General features: G+C 36.2%; 1 protein-coding gene across 7 annotated transcripts in view; it reads right to left on the bottom strand.

The window, feature by feature from the left end:
• The window catches only part of EPS8 (EGFR pathway substrate 8, signaling adaptor), a 176411-nt gene that overhangs the window by 65644 nt on the left and 92472 nt on the right, over nt 1-18295 (bottom strand). For all 7 annotated transcript variants that reach the window (XM_077870944.1, XM_077870945.1, XM_077870938.1 and 4 more), the window contains one exon: nt 1391-1470. In XM_077870944.1, the coding sequence (XP_077727070.1) occupies nt 1391-1449 (59 nt within the window). In that variant the 5' untranslated portion in view covers nt 1450-1470. The remainder of the gene's footprint in view (nt 1-1390; nt 1471-18295) is intronic.

The following is an 18295-nucleotide window of genomic DNA, read 5'->3' as shown; positions in this document are numbered from 1 at the left end:
AAGATTCAATACGGTTGAAACTATCTTAGAAGAGTTTAAATTTGCCATACTAAATTGAATTGTGGGCAGTGATCCAGTCATAAAAAGAACTCAATGACTTAAGCTACAATGGAATAGACATTATTTTCACAAAAACTCAAAATGCAAAATAGTATTCATTTGGGGAATATAAATAATAGTGAAAGGGAATATAAGGGAAGGGAGAAGAAATGTGTGGGAAATATCAGAAAGGGAGACAGAACGTAAAGACTGCTAACTCTGGGAAACGAACTAGGGGTGGTAGAGGGGGAGGAGGGGGGGGTGGGAGTGAATGGGTGACGGGCACTGGGGGTTATTCTGTATGTTGGTAAATTGAACACCAATAAAAATAAATTTAAAGAAAAAAGGAATAAAAATAAAATTGACCAGCTTTATCCAATTTCTGGCCTCTTGTAATATGATAGGTGAAGTAAACATATTACTTGAATTTTTAAAATTTATTCAGTAAACATTCACCCCAAAAATCTATTAGGATAAGGATTATGGCAAGGGACATGGTTCTGTTAATAAGACAAGTAAGTAAAATAGTTACAATAGAATGTGATATCTGGATAAAAGTAATAGATATAACATATAAGATCAAAGAAGGATTAAATTTTTATCAGGATGTCCAAAAGATTTCACTGCCAAATTGGCATTTCAGCAGAATATAAAAGGGTTGTGATTTCAAGTTATACCTGGAACTTCAAGGATTGTTTCATTTGCTTGCATGGTCTTTTTTGTTTTACACAGTGGTAAGTATCTTGACAGATTAGACTAAAATACATTTAACTTTCCTCAATTGCCAGTATTTTATAAACAAAACATAATGCTCCAGAGAAACTGAAATCTCTGAAGTATATATTCAACTATGGAAAGCAATAATACAAAAATACCAGAACAAACTGTTTTCTATTAGATCACTGTCACTGAGGTTGATAATACTGATCCATCTTTTTCTTACCATAGTAAATTTTTAATATTACCATAGCTTAGAAATAGAAAAAAATTATATATTTATGAAGAATAAACTACATAAAGAACTGGAGTTAATCTTTTCATTAAAAATATTAAAAAAATAAAATAAAACAAAACAAAACCCCCAATCAAATCCAAAAAGAACCCCAACAGGGGCACCTGGGTGGCTCAGTTGATTAGGATTCTGACTCTGGATTTCAGCTAAGGTCGTGATCTTGGGGTTATAGGATCAAGCCCCATATGGAGCTCTGCACTCAGAGCAGAGTCTGATTAAGGTTCTCTCCCTCTCCTGCTGCCCCTCCCCCTACTCATGTGCTCTCCATCTCCCTAAAATAAATAAATCTTTAAAAACAAAAAGAATCCCAACAAATTAAATATAAACCTCCCAACTTACTTCATTTGAGATGGATACATTCCAAAACCACTGGGATGGTTAGAAATATGACCATTCATTGCAGTTTTCACTCCTGTGTTCTATAAAAAGAAAGAAAGATTAAAGGTAATAAAAAGGTCAAGACATTTCAGTTCCAAGTTATTCATTCAACAAATTCATATCACTGCCAGGATGACAGAAATACAAAGATAAAGATCTCTACCCTCAAAGAGCTCTGCTGCCAGAAGTATAGATGGGCACAGAAACTAAAGATTCAACAGGCATTTAACATTAGTGCACTAGAAGTATAAGCAAATTAGGCAAGTAAAAGAAAAATCTAAAATATAGTTCTGAATCCTCTCCATATATAAGGCATAACTGTATATTCTTCTCAAACTCATAATCAATTCTCAATTTTATAAACTGTTCCTTTGTTTATTGTTTCACTATCAAAGTTAATATAGGTTCGTTAACTTTAAAAACTTGACAACAGTAAAGTGCAAAATACAGAAAAATGCAAAGGGGAAAAAATACCACCCAGAGCCCTATCATTTAACAATCCTGTCATTTCCTCCAGTCTTTTTCTTGCATCAACTTTTTTTCTTTCTCCCTTCCTTCAAAGTATATTTGATAACATCCTATACATACACATTTGGATGCACCTTTTTTCTAAGAAGGTGTCCATTTACACATTCCTTCTGCTTGTCATGAGAAAGCAATTTTTAAAGTTAACACCAGATATGTAACTTCAGAAAACATTTTTAATATATTACACAAATTGAACAAGTTTCTTCAAATCAGATGAGTAAAACCTCCTCTTCTAAATCCAATGACCTTTTCTTTCTTTGTTCTCCAAGATACTACTGCTTACACCTAATTTGTTTCTATTTACTCCTGGATACTTAGGCCTTCTTGGGTTCTGTGACACTAAACAATATTGGATCTTATCTTACTTTTCTGACTTTTGTATATATTATATTATTATGCCTTCTCAAAGCTGAGAGGTAGGTAGGGCACATCATAGCTTTATTATAAGGCAAAGGGAGCAGTAGAATTAACAACTACTGACTGACTATTACGTATCAAATAATATGACTGATACTTCTAAGGTGAACAAAACACAGTCCCAGCTTTGGGCCAATAGTCTAGGGGAAAAACAGTCACTTAGTGAATAAATATGAAATTAAAGTTGTTGTTTCTATTACAAAGGGTGATTTGGGGGTCCATTATGATAGGGAACTTCATTCAGATTAGGTGGCCACACAAAGCCTACATAAAGAAATTATATTCAAGACCAGTAACTTCAAATTAATTCTTTCTCATTCTTCATATCTCAGTTCAATCACAAAGTCCTCAGGGAAACTTTAACAGACCTCCCTGAATAGATAAAAGCCCACTATCAGACATTCTCAGACTCTAAACAGTTTTCCAAAGTACTTTCTCAGACTATAACAATTTGTCAAGTACTTATCACAGTTATAATTCTTAATTTGTTTAAATTAATTCTTCCCTAGACTAGAAGTTCCATAAGGGCAGAAACTTTGATTTAATGATGCTGTTTCTCAAGCAGTAAGAACTGTACTAGGCATAGAATAGGTGTTAATTAAATATTTATTCAAAGAAAGAAAAAAAGAAGGAAAGTCCATGTCCCACTTTTGAAAGACTTTATTGCATTCTTTTCTTTTTTAAGATTTTATTTATTTATTCATGAGAGACAGAGAGAGAGAGAGAGAGAGAGAGGGGCAGAGACACAGGCAGAAGGAGAAGCAGGCTCCATGCAGGGAACCTGATGTGAGACTCGATCCCAGGTCTCCAGGATCACGCCCTGGGCTGAAGGCGGCGCTAAACTGCTGAGCCACCAGGGCTGCCCGACTTTATTGTATTCTTAAGGATACAAAATTATTCATATGAAACAAATAAGTGGCTCTATTTTAAATTTACTAAAGAGATTCAAAGAGAAAAGCCAGGCTGACTGCCATAATTTTTGGAGGGGCTGAGACTTGACCTAGTTCTTAAAGAATAGTTAAGGTCCTCATAACACTTAAGTTTAATTCAAGCTTTCCCAACAGCCCTGCCTATATTTACCTACACCTTAGAAGCAAATTTCTAAATTAAGGAACAAAGAAATATTGACCTCTCCCTGATTTACATTAATTTACAATATTATCACATTTATAATTTTTTTTAAGATTTTATTTATTTATTCATGAGAGACATGGGGGGGGAGGGTAGCAGAGACACAGGCAGAGGGAGAAGCAGGCTCCTTGCAAAAAGCCTGATGTGGGACTCGATCCCGTGACTCCAGGATCACACCCTGGGCCAAAGGCAGGCGCTAAACCGCTGAGCCACCCAGGGATCCCCTATTATCACATTTACAAAATTACATTCCATTTATATTACATTGTTGTATTCTGTTTTTATTGTTGTTGTTGTTTGATCTCCTTCCATTTATACTTGGATATGATTAGTAGTATACAGGTAAACCAGTCCTCTGGGGAAAAATTAAATCCTAATTTGTAGTGCTTATTGACTTCCATGGTATAAATATTTCCACTATGGTTCATCTCAACTATCAATACTTTTACAGCAGCTTACAAAATTCCTAAATATCTCAGAATTGGTTCTCATACGCCTTAGGATCCAAACAGAGCACATCATTGTTACTTTCTAGAATTTGGGCCAGGACAGAGGCCTGGAATAACATTCTGGATCTGGAGCCCATGGCTAGACACAGTCATTCACAGAAGCCTGGATCTCTATTTTGGCACTAACTAGCCTACACAAGTCAATTAAGCTTCTGTCTTAATTTTCTCATCAGTATAATAGAGATAATTCTTGGATCTTTCTAAGTCACATGGCTAGTGAAAAATCAAATGATGAATGTGTAAGTTTCTTCTAAAGTTTGTTTTTTTTTTTAAGTACTCTTTCAAAACAAGCTGGTTCATTCAGTATATAAATTAGACCCCCAGGGTTTGTACTGATTTTGATCTGGTTTACATTTTTAAAAAGTGGCTGGTTTTAATGATAAGTGAGAGCCACAGCATCTCATCCTTTTCATGTTTAATTCTTCATGACAGTCAAATGAATGTGTGGTTTGTGTTTTGTTTTTAAACAGTGATCTGTCAGAATAAGAGAATATTAGAAAAGGGAATAGAAAATGTCAATTTGCTAAATTGAATTTTAAATATAGAAACTTTTCCTATTTGGGAATCATATTGTCACTTGTAACAGACGCTCACGTTTGTAGTATGGAGTTTTCAAATATTTAAATATAGCAATTAGGGTGCACACCTTGCAAAGGAAACAATTACAAATGCTTGGTTTTCCTTCACGCTTTTAAAAGACATATCCCCATTATAGCCACATAGACCATATATATAGTATAAAGGAACCATCACGTCTTACTAAAAACATTAAGTGTTTTCATTTTTATTAACTGTTAAGCAAAACAACTTAAAACTAAGGAGACAAACATTTTCTTTATCACTTTACAGTGTCACAAATTCAGTTAACTCTACTAAATTAACTACTTAATCCTAAAAGTGTACACTAAAACTGTCATAATAGCTTCCACAGATTTGAAATTACAGTTTCTTTCCTTATAAAAACACACTATGCCTTATGAAAACACTTTTACCTTATAAAAACACTTTTACCATAACGATTATCATTTTCTTATTTTCTACAGAAAATAACATGCTTCAGCCAGTAGAAAGATTAAAATGGTATATTTAAGATCTAAGCTAAGCATACCAAAAATGGTAAACACTAAAATTTTCAGTGTATTTACATTGTATTTAGAATCTTTGAAAATCACTATAAGCAGAAATAAATGAAGCTATCTATAATAGGGCAAAACCAGAAAGTTAAATTTGTATTAGAAAGTGTTAAGATCTGAAATATAAATAAATATTTAGATTCCCTTTCCTTTTCTTGACCCTGCTGGCATATAGTATCAATTTTCCACCTGATGAATGAGTATATAGTCATTAGTCACCCTCTCAATCTGCCTACCAAATAAGGAGTAGCTCCCTGTATACTGAGCTGCCCTCAAAATAACTTGTTCTCTCAGAAAACGTCAGACTTTTTATGGGGTGCCTGAGTGGTTCAGTTAAGTGTCTGCCTTCAGCTCAGGTCCCAGGGTCCTGAGATCCAGCCCAGTATCTGGCTCCCTACTCAGCAGGGAGTCTGCTTCTCTGTTGGCTTCTTCCCCCCCAACCCCTGCTGTGCTCTCTTTCTCATCCTAATAAATAAATAAAATCTTTTTTAAAAATTCTAAAAAAAAAGAAATGTCAGACTTTTAAAAAGTTTTTGTTTGCTTATTTAAGTTTGTCAGAGTGTCTTGAAGTATCTCTACTTTGATTTTCAATTTAACTAAATACATAATCTTTGTCTAAATTATAACCAATAGCAGTAGAGGATGGCAGGGGAAATGTATATTGTCATTATCATTTAGGGTTTTAACTAAAAAAAAAAAAAATAACTGAAATTTAATTTTTAGCAGTGCTCTGTGACATTTACCAGGGATTGTACTTAAAACATAAAAACACAAAGAATTTATTTTAAACCTTCTGAAGCATCACATGTTCTGTCTCCTGTAGTGTCTTCTAGAGCAGTCACTTTAAGATTTTATTTGAGAGAGAGACAGAGAGGGCGTGCACACGTGTGAGACAGCATGAATGGGGGAGGGGTAGAAGGAGCAAGCAGGAGAAGTAGACCCCCCTGGCCAAAAAGCCTGACACCAGGCTCCATCCCAAGACTCCAGGATCATGAGCCAAGCTAAAGGCAAGAAGCTCAACTGCTCAAGCTGAAGGCAGATGCTCAACCACTCAACCGACTGAGCCACTCAGGTTCCTCAAGCAGCCACTTTTCAATATATGTTACCAGCACTGTCAGTACAGTAGTCATTGTCATTATTTCTCTGTCACTTGGTCTAATATTTAGTAATAAAGAATTTGTGTGTGTGAATAAACTTGGGAAACTAATAAGTACATTAAACTGCTATAGGAATAGAAATAATAATGATGCTGTGACTGCTGCTGGTGGCCATGATCTGTGTAAGTATCACAATTTCTAGGCCATATGGAAGCACAGTATTTTCTCAATATCAATCAAGAGTAAATCTGTACCTTTAAATCAACACATAGTAATCACCTAAATAATTATTTAGATTCCTCTTTTTTTTTTAATAATGCTGAGAAAATTCTTAGGCTTATGTATAAGTTAGGACAACTTGGGGGCAAATCTATATTCAATCCAGAATGTAGTTGGCTTAATTAATTAAAGAAAAATACCTGTTGTAGAAATTTAATAAGCAACTAAAAAGCACTTTAGTACTAATTGTATGTTCAATATTGTGATAGGTTTCATAAAAAGGCCTAATATAGAGAAGAGCCATATATACCCTATTACTGCTACTTGAGTATTTCCCTCTAATTCTGGTTGCTATGATGGCATCATCAGTGCACATGTATTGCTTGATATTATCCATGGGAAATGACTAAGGTCTTAGGTCAAAACATCGTCAATATTGTACTGACTTGGGAAAATATGCGAATTTTAAAAAGAACTACTGCTATTATTGACAGTGTATCTTGTATCAAGTAATGTGCTAAATGTTTTCTATCCCTTATCTAACATTCACATTAATTTCTAATGAAATATTATTTTCCAATCTCATAGATGAAGAAATTGAGCTAAAGAGACGAGGTGCCACTTGCATGAGATGCTAAAACTTTAAAAAATCATCTAAGTTCCATGAATGACCAGAAGGAACATTCTGTTTATCAGATAATCATAAACAGAGAACTAAAATGGGGGAAAGAAAATGACATTCCATGAGCCCCTACTTCATATGATAGTTTAGAAATCTCCTCTCATTGCATCCTTAAAACAACCTTTTGATGTAGTTATTAGCTCTATTTTGTAGATGAGATGACAGTGTCAAGTAAGTTAAAACATCTGCCTAAGTGGTAACACAAGAAGCTAGAATTTGAAATGTAAGGGGTCTACTTAGATGCAGATTTATTTCAATGACTCCAGTACAGTCCTGTAAATGGATTTTCTCTTCCTTATGATTATTTTAATAACATTTTCTTTTTTCTAGCTTACTTTACTGTACTGAATAGAGTAATACATAAAACCTAAAATATGTGTTTATCAACTATTTATGTTATCAGTAAGGCTTGCAGTCAACAGCTACTAATAGGTAAGTTTAGATGAAGTCAACAGTTATATGATAATTTTCTATCAAAAAAAGAAATTTTCCAATTGCTGGGGGTTGGTGTCCCTAACTTCCATGTTGTTCGCAGGTCAAGTGTGTCAAAGTGAGTCTTCTGAGTAATTCACTCACATGTAAGTCGTATGTGATACCCATAAATTTACCTGGATCATTTGCATTTCTCTCATTAAAATTAAGTACCTATTTAAGGGGGGGGTGGAATCATAGCCTCCAATTTAGCTGGAATCTTCCAATAAAGATAAAAACATGATAGGAAAGGGAACTAAATTCAGAGAAGAAACTGTCTTAACTCTTCTTTATTACCAGGCCCCCTATCCCAGTGAAGCATACCATGGGGTTGGGTATTGGGAGAAATAGTAGTAGGATCAGATCTTAAACTATTTTTTCAGCAAAGTGTCCACTAAACTTCATAAGTGACATGAGGAATTTTAACAAATCTCCACTTATTTACTCATGGTATATTTAGTTATACAAGGTATATTTTTTACATATACCTTGCCTATATAGGCTAGAAAAAACCTTTTATCAAAGTGTTCATCTCCCTGATTGCATTATTTCCACAATTCACAATGGCCTTCCAGTCAGCCTTATATACTGACTGTTGCAATAAACTGACTTTTAAAGGAGCATATGCTTTATCAGTAGAAGTTCCTGATTTAATCATCCTATGACATAATTAATCAGCAAATGCAAGCCTTGGTGCCTGGTCACCACTGTCACACCCTTAAAGTGCCACACCTTGTCATTTACCCCATTACATGACTATTGAGGTCTCATTAAAACTGCAGCTAAATTTGTTTTTGATTTTTTTGTAATCAACTTTTTAATTCTTGTATCACTTTATATTTACAGAAAAGTTGTGAAATAGTACACATAGTTCTTGCATAACCTGCACCCCATTTCCTTATTGTTAACATCTCGCTTAGCATGATGAATTTGTGACAATTAATGAACCAATATCAATATTTTATCAACTAAAATCAATACTTTATTCAGACTTCCCTCACTTTTTTACCTAATTTTTTTGTTTTTCTGTTCCAGGATCCTATCCACAATACCACATTGCATTTAGCTCTCATGTCTCATTAGGCTGCTCCTCTACACTGGACCATTTCTCATGTTCCCCTTGCTTTTGATAACTATATTAAGTTTTTTAGGGCTTCCATAACAAAGTATCACAAACTGGGTGGCTTAAACAACAGAAACTTAATCTCTCACAGTTCTGGAGCCTAGAAGTCCAAAATGAGATGTCAGCAGAGCTAGGCTCTCTCTGAAGGCTACAAGGGAGGAATCCTCTGTTTTCTAACTTCCTGTAGTTGCTGATAATCCTTGGCTTATAGATGCATCACTCAAACCTCTGCTCTGTCTTCATATGGCCTCCCCCAGGTATCTATCTATATCCAAATTTCCTTCTTCTCATAAGGACACCAGTCAGTGGATTGGGTCTACCTCAATCCAGTATGACCGCATTGTGATTCACTGGCAAAGACCCTGTTCGAAGGAAGTCACATTCTTAGGTACAGGTTGGTAGGACTTGAGCATCTTTTGGGGGGACACAATTCAACCTGCAAGAATGACCTTGATAGCTTTTTTTTTTTTCAAAGATTTTATTTATTTCTTAATGAGAGAGAGAGAGAGAGAGAGAGAGAGAGAGAGGCAGAGACACAGGCAAAGGGAGAAGCAGGCTCCATGCAAAAAGCCTGATGCGGGACTCGATTCCAGGTCTCCAGGATCAGGCCCTGGGCTGAAAGCGACGCTAAACCACTGAGCCACCCAGGCGCCCCCCCTAGATAGAAGAGTACTGTATTTTGATATTCTATAGGATGTCTCTCAATTAGGATCTGTCTGATGTTTTTCTATTGATTAAGCTGGAATTACAGGTTTTGGGGAGAAAGACTACAGAGATATGTGCCACTCTTACCACATCATATTAAAAGCCCATACTATTAGCTATGACAATTTGTTTATGCTAACATTCCTCACTGACTGAAGCAGGATTCTCATCATGTTTCTCCATTAATAAAGTGACCTCCCTCATCACCACTCTACAGGCCTGTTTGGAAGAAGTCACTATATGTAGCTCTTCCTTATGGGGTAGAGAGTTATGTTCCACCTCCTAGAGGAGGGAGTATCTGCATGAATTTTTGGAATTCTTCTGTATGGGAGATTTTTTTAACAGAAAAGATGGAAAAACAAACAAGAGGGGATCTGATTCAGTCAAATAGAAACTCTTGATTATCCATCCCCTGTAAAACTCCTATTTCAGATGGTTCATACAAGATCTGAGTCAAGCTCCCATTCTGTGCTAGGTTAATATAATGCTTAGACAGGGAGAGAGAGAGATTGAGGCAATGAGAGAGATCATAGCCCTTAACACAAAACCTTGGCTAACGTCACCAAAAGATGATTGGAATTTTAAAAAGTAAACATTATCTAAGAAGTTCAAAACTGGGACATCTGGGTGGCTCAGTGGTTGAGCGCCTGCCTTTGAAGTCCTGGGATCGAGTCCCACATCGGGCTTCATGCATGGAGCCTGCTTCTCCCTCTGCCTATGTCTCTGCCTCTCTTCTCTTCTCTCTCTTCTCTCTCTTCTCTTCTCTTCTCTTCTCTTCTCTTCTCTTCTCTTCTCTTCTCTTCTCTTCTCTTCTCTCTCCTCTCTTCTCTTCTCTCCTCTTCTCTCTCTCTCGTGTCTCATGAATAAATAAAAATCTTTTTTAAAAAGGGATGTTCAAAGCTTCCCAGAAGCAAAAAGTTGTTAAGTGTGGATTTTTAGAAGAGGTAGAAGAATATTCACTATGGGTATTTTCTCCCAGAATAAAAATAAGTACGACTCTTTCTGCCAGTTCAGTTTTCAACTGAACACCTATCATGGAACAACATTTGGGAACAAGAAGTAAAGAAAACCATCCTGCCTACCTCACCTCATCCCTACTCTCCAGTAATTTTTTTTCAAATATCTACTTTTTGAAAATCAGCCTTAAGGGTTAGTATTCACTGACATTCTATGAATGTTTTGGAAAGGTTCCAAAATGAAACTTTGTGTCACGGACTAACGCAAAACAAAAACTATTGAGGAACTTAGGATCTCATATGATTATTTTTATTGTGAGCTATTCTTTTTCCATAGTCTTGCCATTAGCTAAATTAGTATAGTTCAACATATTTTACAAAGGCAAATAGATAAAGAGCCATCTGGGCCAGACATAACCCAGCTGGGTAGACAAGAAAATATGTTCTAAAATCATCTTGAATGAAACTGAAACTCTTGAATTCAAGTTTCATTATGTTGTATTAAATGGCCTCTAAAAATAGTAAATCATAAAACCTTATAGGTACAATGAGAAGAGTTTTAACCCACGGATGAGATATAACACTTTAATATTTAACTACCCTGTTGCCACATGATTACCTTTCTCTGCATTACCTAGAGCAAAGGACATGAAGCAGTAAACAAAACACTGCTGGTGCTTCACTCTGCATTTTTAGTACAGCTCCTTAAGAGGATCAATGGTTTACAAACTGTACAACATATTTTTGTAGTAAATGGTTACAACCTACAAAGTGGCAAATGTCACCTTAAAGCAACTATTATCCTCAATTCATCCTACTTTTCTAAATCATAACTACATCTCCCCAAGGTTATTATAAGTAAACAATGCTTAATTTCTAAACTATGCTGGACTTTAAGCAATATAATTTTGTTTAAATGAAGGTTAAAAAAAGCCTTCTACTATAATATATATCACCCACAAATTGCTTCCCAGATATTTTATAAAAAGATGTTACTTTTCATCTCAACCTCATTTCTTCCTGTCTGCCATACTATCAAACTTGATTATTCTGATAAAAAGACATAGAGATATCATATTAAAAACTACTATTTCAATTTGTTCTATTTTCTCAAGATGCATTTTTAGAGATCCAAATGTCAGCATAATGGTTATGTGGGGGCAGGTGTATCAAGTTTAACATCTATAGCTTTATAAGCTAACAGAAAGCTCATGACTGGATTAATAAGGTAAAATTCTCTAATCATTCTTAACTAATCCTTATTCCTATTATTCCACACTGTTTAACAATTTTTTGACAAAGATAAAAATACAATCCTTTCAAGATACTATTTTTTCCTTATCTTCAAAAGCAGAGGCAGTCCCAATATGCTGTTAGAAAGTGATTCAACAAAGAATAGTCAAAACAAAACAGAAAAATCAATTCCAGTAATCATCTATATTTGGCTGAATATAAATATAACTGATTAACAGTCAGTGCTCCTACTAAGAAAATAAATCCTAACAAAATCTTCCTTGAAAACTTTCCTATATTACACAGAAATCTTGGGGGAGGGGGAAGAAAAAGTATATTTAGGAAAAGAACACATCGCAGGCACTGTTAGGACAGCATAGTATCATGTTTAAGGTAAGTCAGATTAGGAGTGGGTCTAGAAAACAAAATCACCTTCACAGAAAGGTTGAGCCAAAGAAGGCAACATAAAGACTTTTAGAAATGTATAGCACAGGAGCGCAGGGAAACATCAACAGGAGCATTTATAGTCCAATGTGGCAAGTAGAAGACAGAATGCAAAGTGGGCACCCTATGTTTGGGACGGGGTGGGAGGGTATTCAGTTCATAAAAGCCTTCCTCCAGGCTGTGATGCATGACCTGAGTAAGCCAGAAGAGAGAAGAGCAAAGACAAGAGACAGTGTGGTACACTTAGTAAACCACGAGCAGTTCAGAGTCACTGGAGAGTAAGAGGTAGAACACAATGAAGCATGAAGCTGGTAATACAAGACTGCCTAGCACAGAGGGCAAACTTACTGTTTTTTTTTTTTTTGAAGATTTATTCATGAAAGACAGAGAGAGAGAGAGAGAGAGAGAGAGAGAGAGGCAGACACAGGCAGAGGGAGAAGCAGGCTCCATGCAGGGAGCCTGATGTGGGACCTGATCCGGGCACTCCAGGGTCATACCCTGGGCCAAAGGCAGGTGCTAAACCTCTGAGTCACCCAGGGATTCCCTTTTTTATTTTTATTTTTTTAAGATTTTATTTATTCATGAAAGACACACACAGAGAGAGAGAGAGAGAGAGGCAGAGACACAGGCAGAGGAAGAAGTAGCAAACTTACATTTTTATCAAATTTTGTTAGATCAAAATTCAGTTTCCTATGTCCGTGTAATTGCTATACACAGTAAATACTAAGATTACATTTTCTTTGTATAATCTTGTCTTTAGAATAATCATCTTACCTTCAATCCTTAGTTTTCCTACATTTTCATTGATTCCATCCCTTTACTCTCCACCAGAAGTAAAGTTTCCTTGCAATGCATTTAAACACAATCTATTTCCATGGTTATCTTTATCTTTCTGCAGGTATCTCTTCCTGATCTCTAGGCATTCCTGTTACAATCTGAACTGATTAATCTCTAGGTCTCCTACACAGCATTTACTGTGGTATCCAAATCAACATTATTCTATTCATTACTTTCATCTCCTCCCCTCTTAGATCCTATTTCCTGCATCCCCCAACTCTCTCTTCTTTACTTTTACTTTTTTATCTTGGAAGAGCAGAGACTTCAGAGTGTAAGAAAGTTAATTTCTGAAACTTCAAATGACTGAAAGTGTGCTTTTTCTACCTTCATAGATGACCGACCCATAGTTCGTCTTGGTTTCTGGTTCTATATTTGTAAATTATTTTTGCCCCAGAATTTGGAAGCCATTGTTCTGTCTTCAATGTCACTGCTGAGACATTAGGTGACATTCGGTTTCTCAGTGGGCCATTTTTTTTTTTCTTTCTGCAGTTCTGGAGTTTGGGAATCTTCTTTCCCACCTCCTCCCCCCACCCACCTCCACCATGTGAAATTTAGTGAATACACTGGTATAGGTGTTTTCTAAAGATGTGATATATTAGAAACTCTGTAGGTCTTTTCAAATATGAAAATCACTGTCCCTAAATTCTAGGAAATTTTCTTGATTTGTTTCTTCGATTGTTTCTTCATGACATTTTCTAAAACATTACTTTTCTAAAAAATTATATTCTTCTATTCTGAGGACTGAATCTCTAGTGTTATTGCCTTTTCACTTTTGTTTTTCATTTCCTGATATTTTTGTTCTACTTTCTGGGTGGCTTTCTTAACATCATCTCCAAAAATCATTTAAAATTTTTCAAATCTTCTATCAATTTTCAATTTCTAGGAGTACATTTTTATGCCCTTCTCTTATAATGTTTGTTAGTTCTAGATTGCAGTATATTCTTTGATTTTCCTGAGAATATTAATGATGATATTTTAAAGTTTTCATCTTCCTTCTTTATTCTATAGCTTTCAATTTCCTTGTTTTTTCCAGACTTGTTTTGGTCTCCAAATTTCTTCAAATGTCTGACAATCACTAATTACTACTCACACAGAAGATGGAGCACTAAAATGCTGATTAGAAAGTCTGTGTAAAAAAAAAAAAAAAGAAAGAAAGAAAGAAAGTCTGTGTAGTAGGGCAGCCTGGGTGGCTCAGTGGTTTAGCGCTGCCTTCAGCCCAGGGTGTGATCCTGGAGACCGGGGATTGAGTCCCATGTCAGGCTCCCTGCATGGAGCCTGCTTCTCTCTGCCTCTCTCCCTCTCTGTCTCTCTCTCATTAATAAATTTTTAAAAATCTAAAAGAAAAAAAAAAGTCTGTGTAGGTGAGGGGGGCTTGCAATAGGTAGGCTTCATTGGGGAACAATCTGGCTGGGCTTGTCCATTGGGAGACCCCAAACCATAAGTATCCACAGAAATATCATATTCTTCCAAGAAGCATCTTTGAAATGAGTACCTGGAAAATATATATCTGCCAAATTTTTGGAGATGAGCAGAGGAAGTGCCCTGGGGGTGTCTCACTATTTAGTATTTCATTTAATTTTCCACCCTCCTTCTGTGCCTTGGTATTTCCCACTCTAGAGTTCTCTAGCTCACATTCTCCACAGAATCAACTTCCAGTCTTGCTGGAGTGTGTAGAGGCATCTAGGGTCTAACTTCATTTTAGACATTTGCCACTTAATTCTCCTGTTTTTGCCTCACTTTCTCACTGTCAAGCCCTTCTGAGATTCTGAAATACCTCTCCCTACCAGCTCAGGTTCCAGCTTCTTAGTACTCGTAGATTAGTTAACATGCCCTTTCCAGAATCACTTCATTTTACGGAGTTTCTGCATTTTTTGAATCCCTTTGCTGTCACAGTTTCAGAAGGAACAGAATAAATGCATGTGCTTGGTCTGCCTTTTCCTGTAACGTATTTTTATTGTCAAAACACTGACAAATATTTGTTAATGAAAAACTCAAGAGAAAAAATCAAGTCACCTCCAATATGAACTTGAGAGGTTAAGGCAGACTATGAAATATGAGCACAAGTTTATACTAAAAACAAAATGACCAGAACAGCCAGAGTAAAAGCAACACAAAAATGAAGGAAATTTACCTCACATAAAATCAGCTGATATTTTGGTAGTATATGTTTAACTACCTGCTGTTATACATAACAACAAATGCTGTTTTCAAAACCCAGGAAAGAAACAATTATAGTGTGTAAAAGTGAGGCAATCCCCAACTGATCAGGCATTATTGTTAATTTAAAAAATGCCTTTATTGCTGTTCTAGAAATTAAATCATAGCTTTATTTTTTTAAGATTTTATTTATTTATTCATAAGATACAGAGAGAGAGAGTTAGAGACATAGGCAGAGGGAGAAGCAGGCTGCATGCAGGGAGCCCGATATGGGACTCGATCCTGGATTCCGGGATCACACCCTGAGCAGAAGGCAGATGCTCAACCGCTGAGCCACCCAGGCATCCCTAAATCATAGCTTTAAATGCACAATAGAGTTAGGTGACTAAATAAAACTTGAAGTCGCCCTTAAAGAATCAGTAATTTATTCATTTTAATTATTCAGATTTTATTTTTTTATAAATTTATTTTTTTATTGGTGTTCAATTTGTCAACATATAGAATAACACCCAGTGTTCATCCCGTCAAGTGCCCACCTTAGTGCCTGTCACCCAGTCACCCCTGCCCCGCACCCACCTCCCCTTCCACCACCCCTAGTTCGTTTCCCAGAGTTAGGAGTCTTTCATGTTCTGTCTCCCTTTCTGATATTTTAATTTTTTTTCCAAAGAGAAGTCCTACTTATTTATTTACTTTTTAATGATTTATTTATTTATCAGAGATAGAGCGTGCAGGCACAAGAGAAGGAGCAGAGGGAGAGACTCCTTGCTGACCATGGAGCCCGACATGGGGCTCAATCCCACGACCTTGAGATCATGACTGAACCTTTAGATCATGACCTCAGCCAAAATCAAGAGCCAGATGCCTAATGACTGAGCCACCCAGGCACTCCAAGAAGCCCTATTTAAGTGAATATAAATGGGAATAAATTTTCTGTCAGCTCCCCAAAACAGAAGTCAGAGATATCTGTGTATTAGTTTTAAAAGTCAAGTTGCTTATAAAAGTAGTATGGAACTCTGTTCTTGGGAGGTTAGATACTTACACAGTCATAAAAATTAAGAAGAAAAATATTAAGTCCAATAGGTACATTTTTAAAAAATATTTTATTAATTTATTCATGAGACATACAGAGAGAGAGAGAGAGAGAGAGAGAGAGAGGCAGAGACACAGGCAGAGGGAGAAGCAGGCTCCATGCAGGGAGCCCGATGCGGGACTTGATACCAGGTCTCCAGGATCACACCCTGGGCTGAAGGCGGCGCTAAACTGCTGAGCTACCTGGGTTGCCCGAATAATTTTTTTTTTTAATTGAGGCTACTAAATCTCATATTTAAAGGCAGGAAATATAACCTTCGGTTATGGATAATACTACCCTAGAAAAATATCTACCATATTATAACAACAGAAGTGGCAAAAAATAGAAGTAAAATTCTTCACAAGCCTCAAATTATCCATGAACAGGGGTAAATTTAAACACATCGGTTTGCTATTGTAAAAAAAAAAAAATAATGCTTTTATATTAAGCATTTTACTGTGTGAGGTTGCAAGTACTTTATATATATTATCTTACTTAATTCTTACCTACTTTATGAGGTTGTAAGAGCTTATTGATCCTGGACAGGCTGAGGCCCTTGCCAAGAGGGTTTTTGACTTGCGTAAGAAGGAATTCAAGAGCAAACATTTTAGAGCAAAGATTTATTAAGTATAGAAGAATGGAGCTACCTCATAAAGAAGTGGTCTCTCCTCCCCAGTAAGAAAGAGGACTTCCAGGGGATCCCCAAGTGGCTCAACGGGTTTAGCACCTGCCTTCGGCCTGGAGTGTGATCCTGGAGTCCCAGGATCGAGTCCCAGGATCGAGTCCCAGGATCGAGTCCCACATCGGGCTCCCTGCATGGAGCCTGCTTCTCCCTCTGCCTGTGTCTCTGCCTCTCTCGCTCTCTCTCTGTGTCTCTCATGAATAAATAAATAAAATCTTTAAAAAAGAAAAAAGAAAAAAAAGAAAGAGGACCCCCACTTTGCCTCTAATGAAGGGTTTTATTAGTCGTTAGGTTTTTTTGTTTTGTTTTGTTTTTTAATTAGCTAACCTACTGGGAGGGGCTTACTCTAACTTTGGATTTATCATGTACATTAGGTAGTTTTTCCATTGTCTTAGAGCTATGGAATTATAGGGAACATTTTTAAGAATGTCCAGCTTATGTGGCTTTTACTCCTGGAGGGAGTGGAGTCTTGTTGTTTTCCATGAGTTGGATCTTGTGACTCTGTTTATGATCTACTTACTTTTTTAGGTTAAGAGTCAGCCTAAAACAAAAATGGTTTTACTTTGGTCATCTTGTCTCTTTAGTCTCACTTCCCTCCTGCCTTATCACTATCCCTATGTTAAGGAGGAATCTGGGACTTCTAAAAGTTGTAAGTAAAGGTAAGTTGGCCATGACATCTACATACCATGGCTAAGATTTAACAAGTCATGCTTTTAACTATTGTATACTTCCTACTTTAACTACTGATAAATCCAGTATTTTGAAACTGGTCAAGGATATGTCAACACTGATTAATTAAAAGGCAAAATGACCTTTGTAAATAACTATTCAAATAAGATTCATCCAATAGTAACTGTTACCAACCAATAGTAGTACTGATTTATCCATTCATTCACTCAAAAACATTTACTATGTAACCATTATGGGCAGATGAGCACTATTACATAAAACTTCCTGTGATGATGAAAACATGTGATGTCTGAACACCCAAAGCATGGCCAGTACCACTGAAGAACTGTAATTTTAATTTCATTAAATTTAAGTCAGTTTTGCCTGGGTCACTCAGTTGGTTAAGCACCTGACTCTTGATCTCAGCTCAGGTCTTGATCTCAGGGTCACAAGTCCTAGTAATGGGCTGTACTGGGCTCCACACTGGGTATGGAGCCAGCTTTAGAAGTTTCCTCAAACTGCTAAACTAAAGGTCTACATAACTTAAACTCAGCACACTCTTTTAATAGTTTCAATACATTACACTCTAAGAGAGATACAGGATTGTTTCTGATAAAACATGTTTTTTTTAATATATATATTTGGTACTATTTCTTAAAGTAGTTTTCAAACTCCTTATATTTATGTCATGTAAGCAGTAAAAATCTATCACTGAGAGGATTACCAGAATTTTAAGTGATTTTTTTGAGGGGGAGGGGCAGAAGAAGAGGGAGAGGGAGAGAGATAGAATCTAAAGGAGGCTCC

This window comes from Canis aureus, chromosome 25 (genome assembly GCF_053574225.1).
Source record: "Canis aureus isolate CA01 chromosome 25, VMU_Caureus_v.1.0, whole genome shotgun sequence".
NCBI lineage: Eukaryota > Metazoa > Chordata > Mammalia > Carnivora > Canidae > Canis > Canis aureus.
Note: the sequence above shows the minus strand (reverse complement) of the source record. Positions and strands in the feature narration are given on the sequence as shown.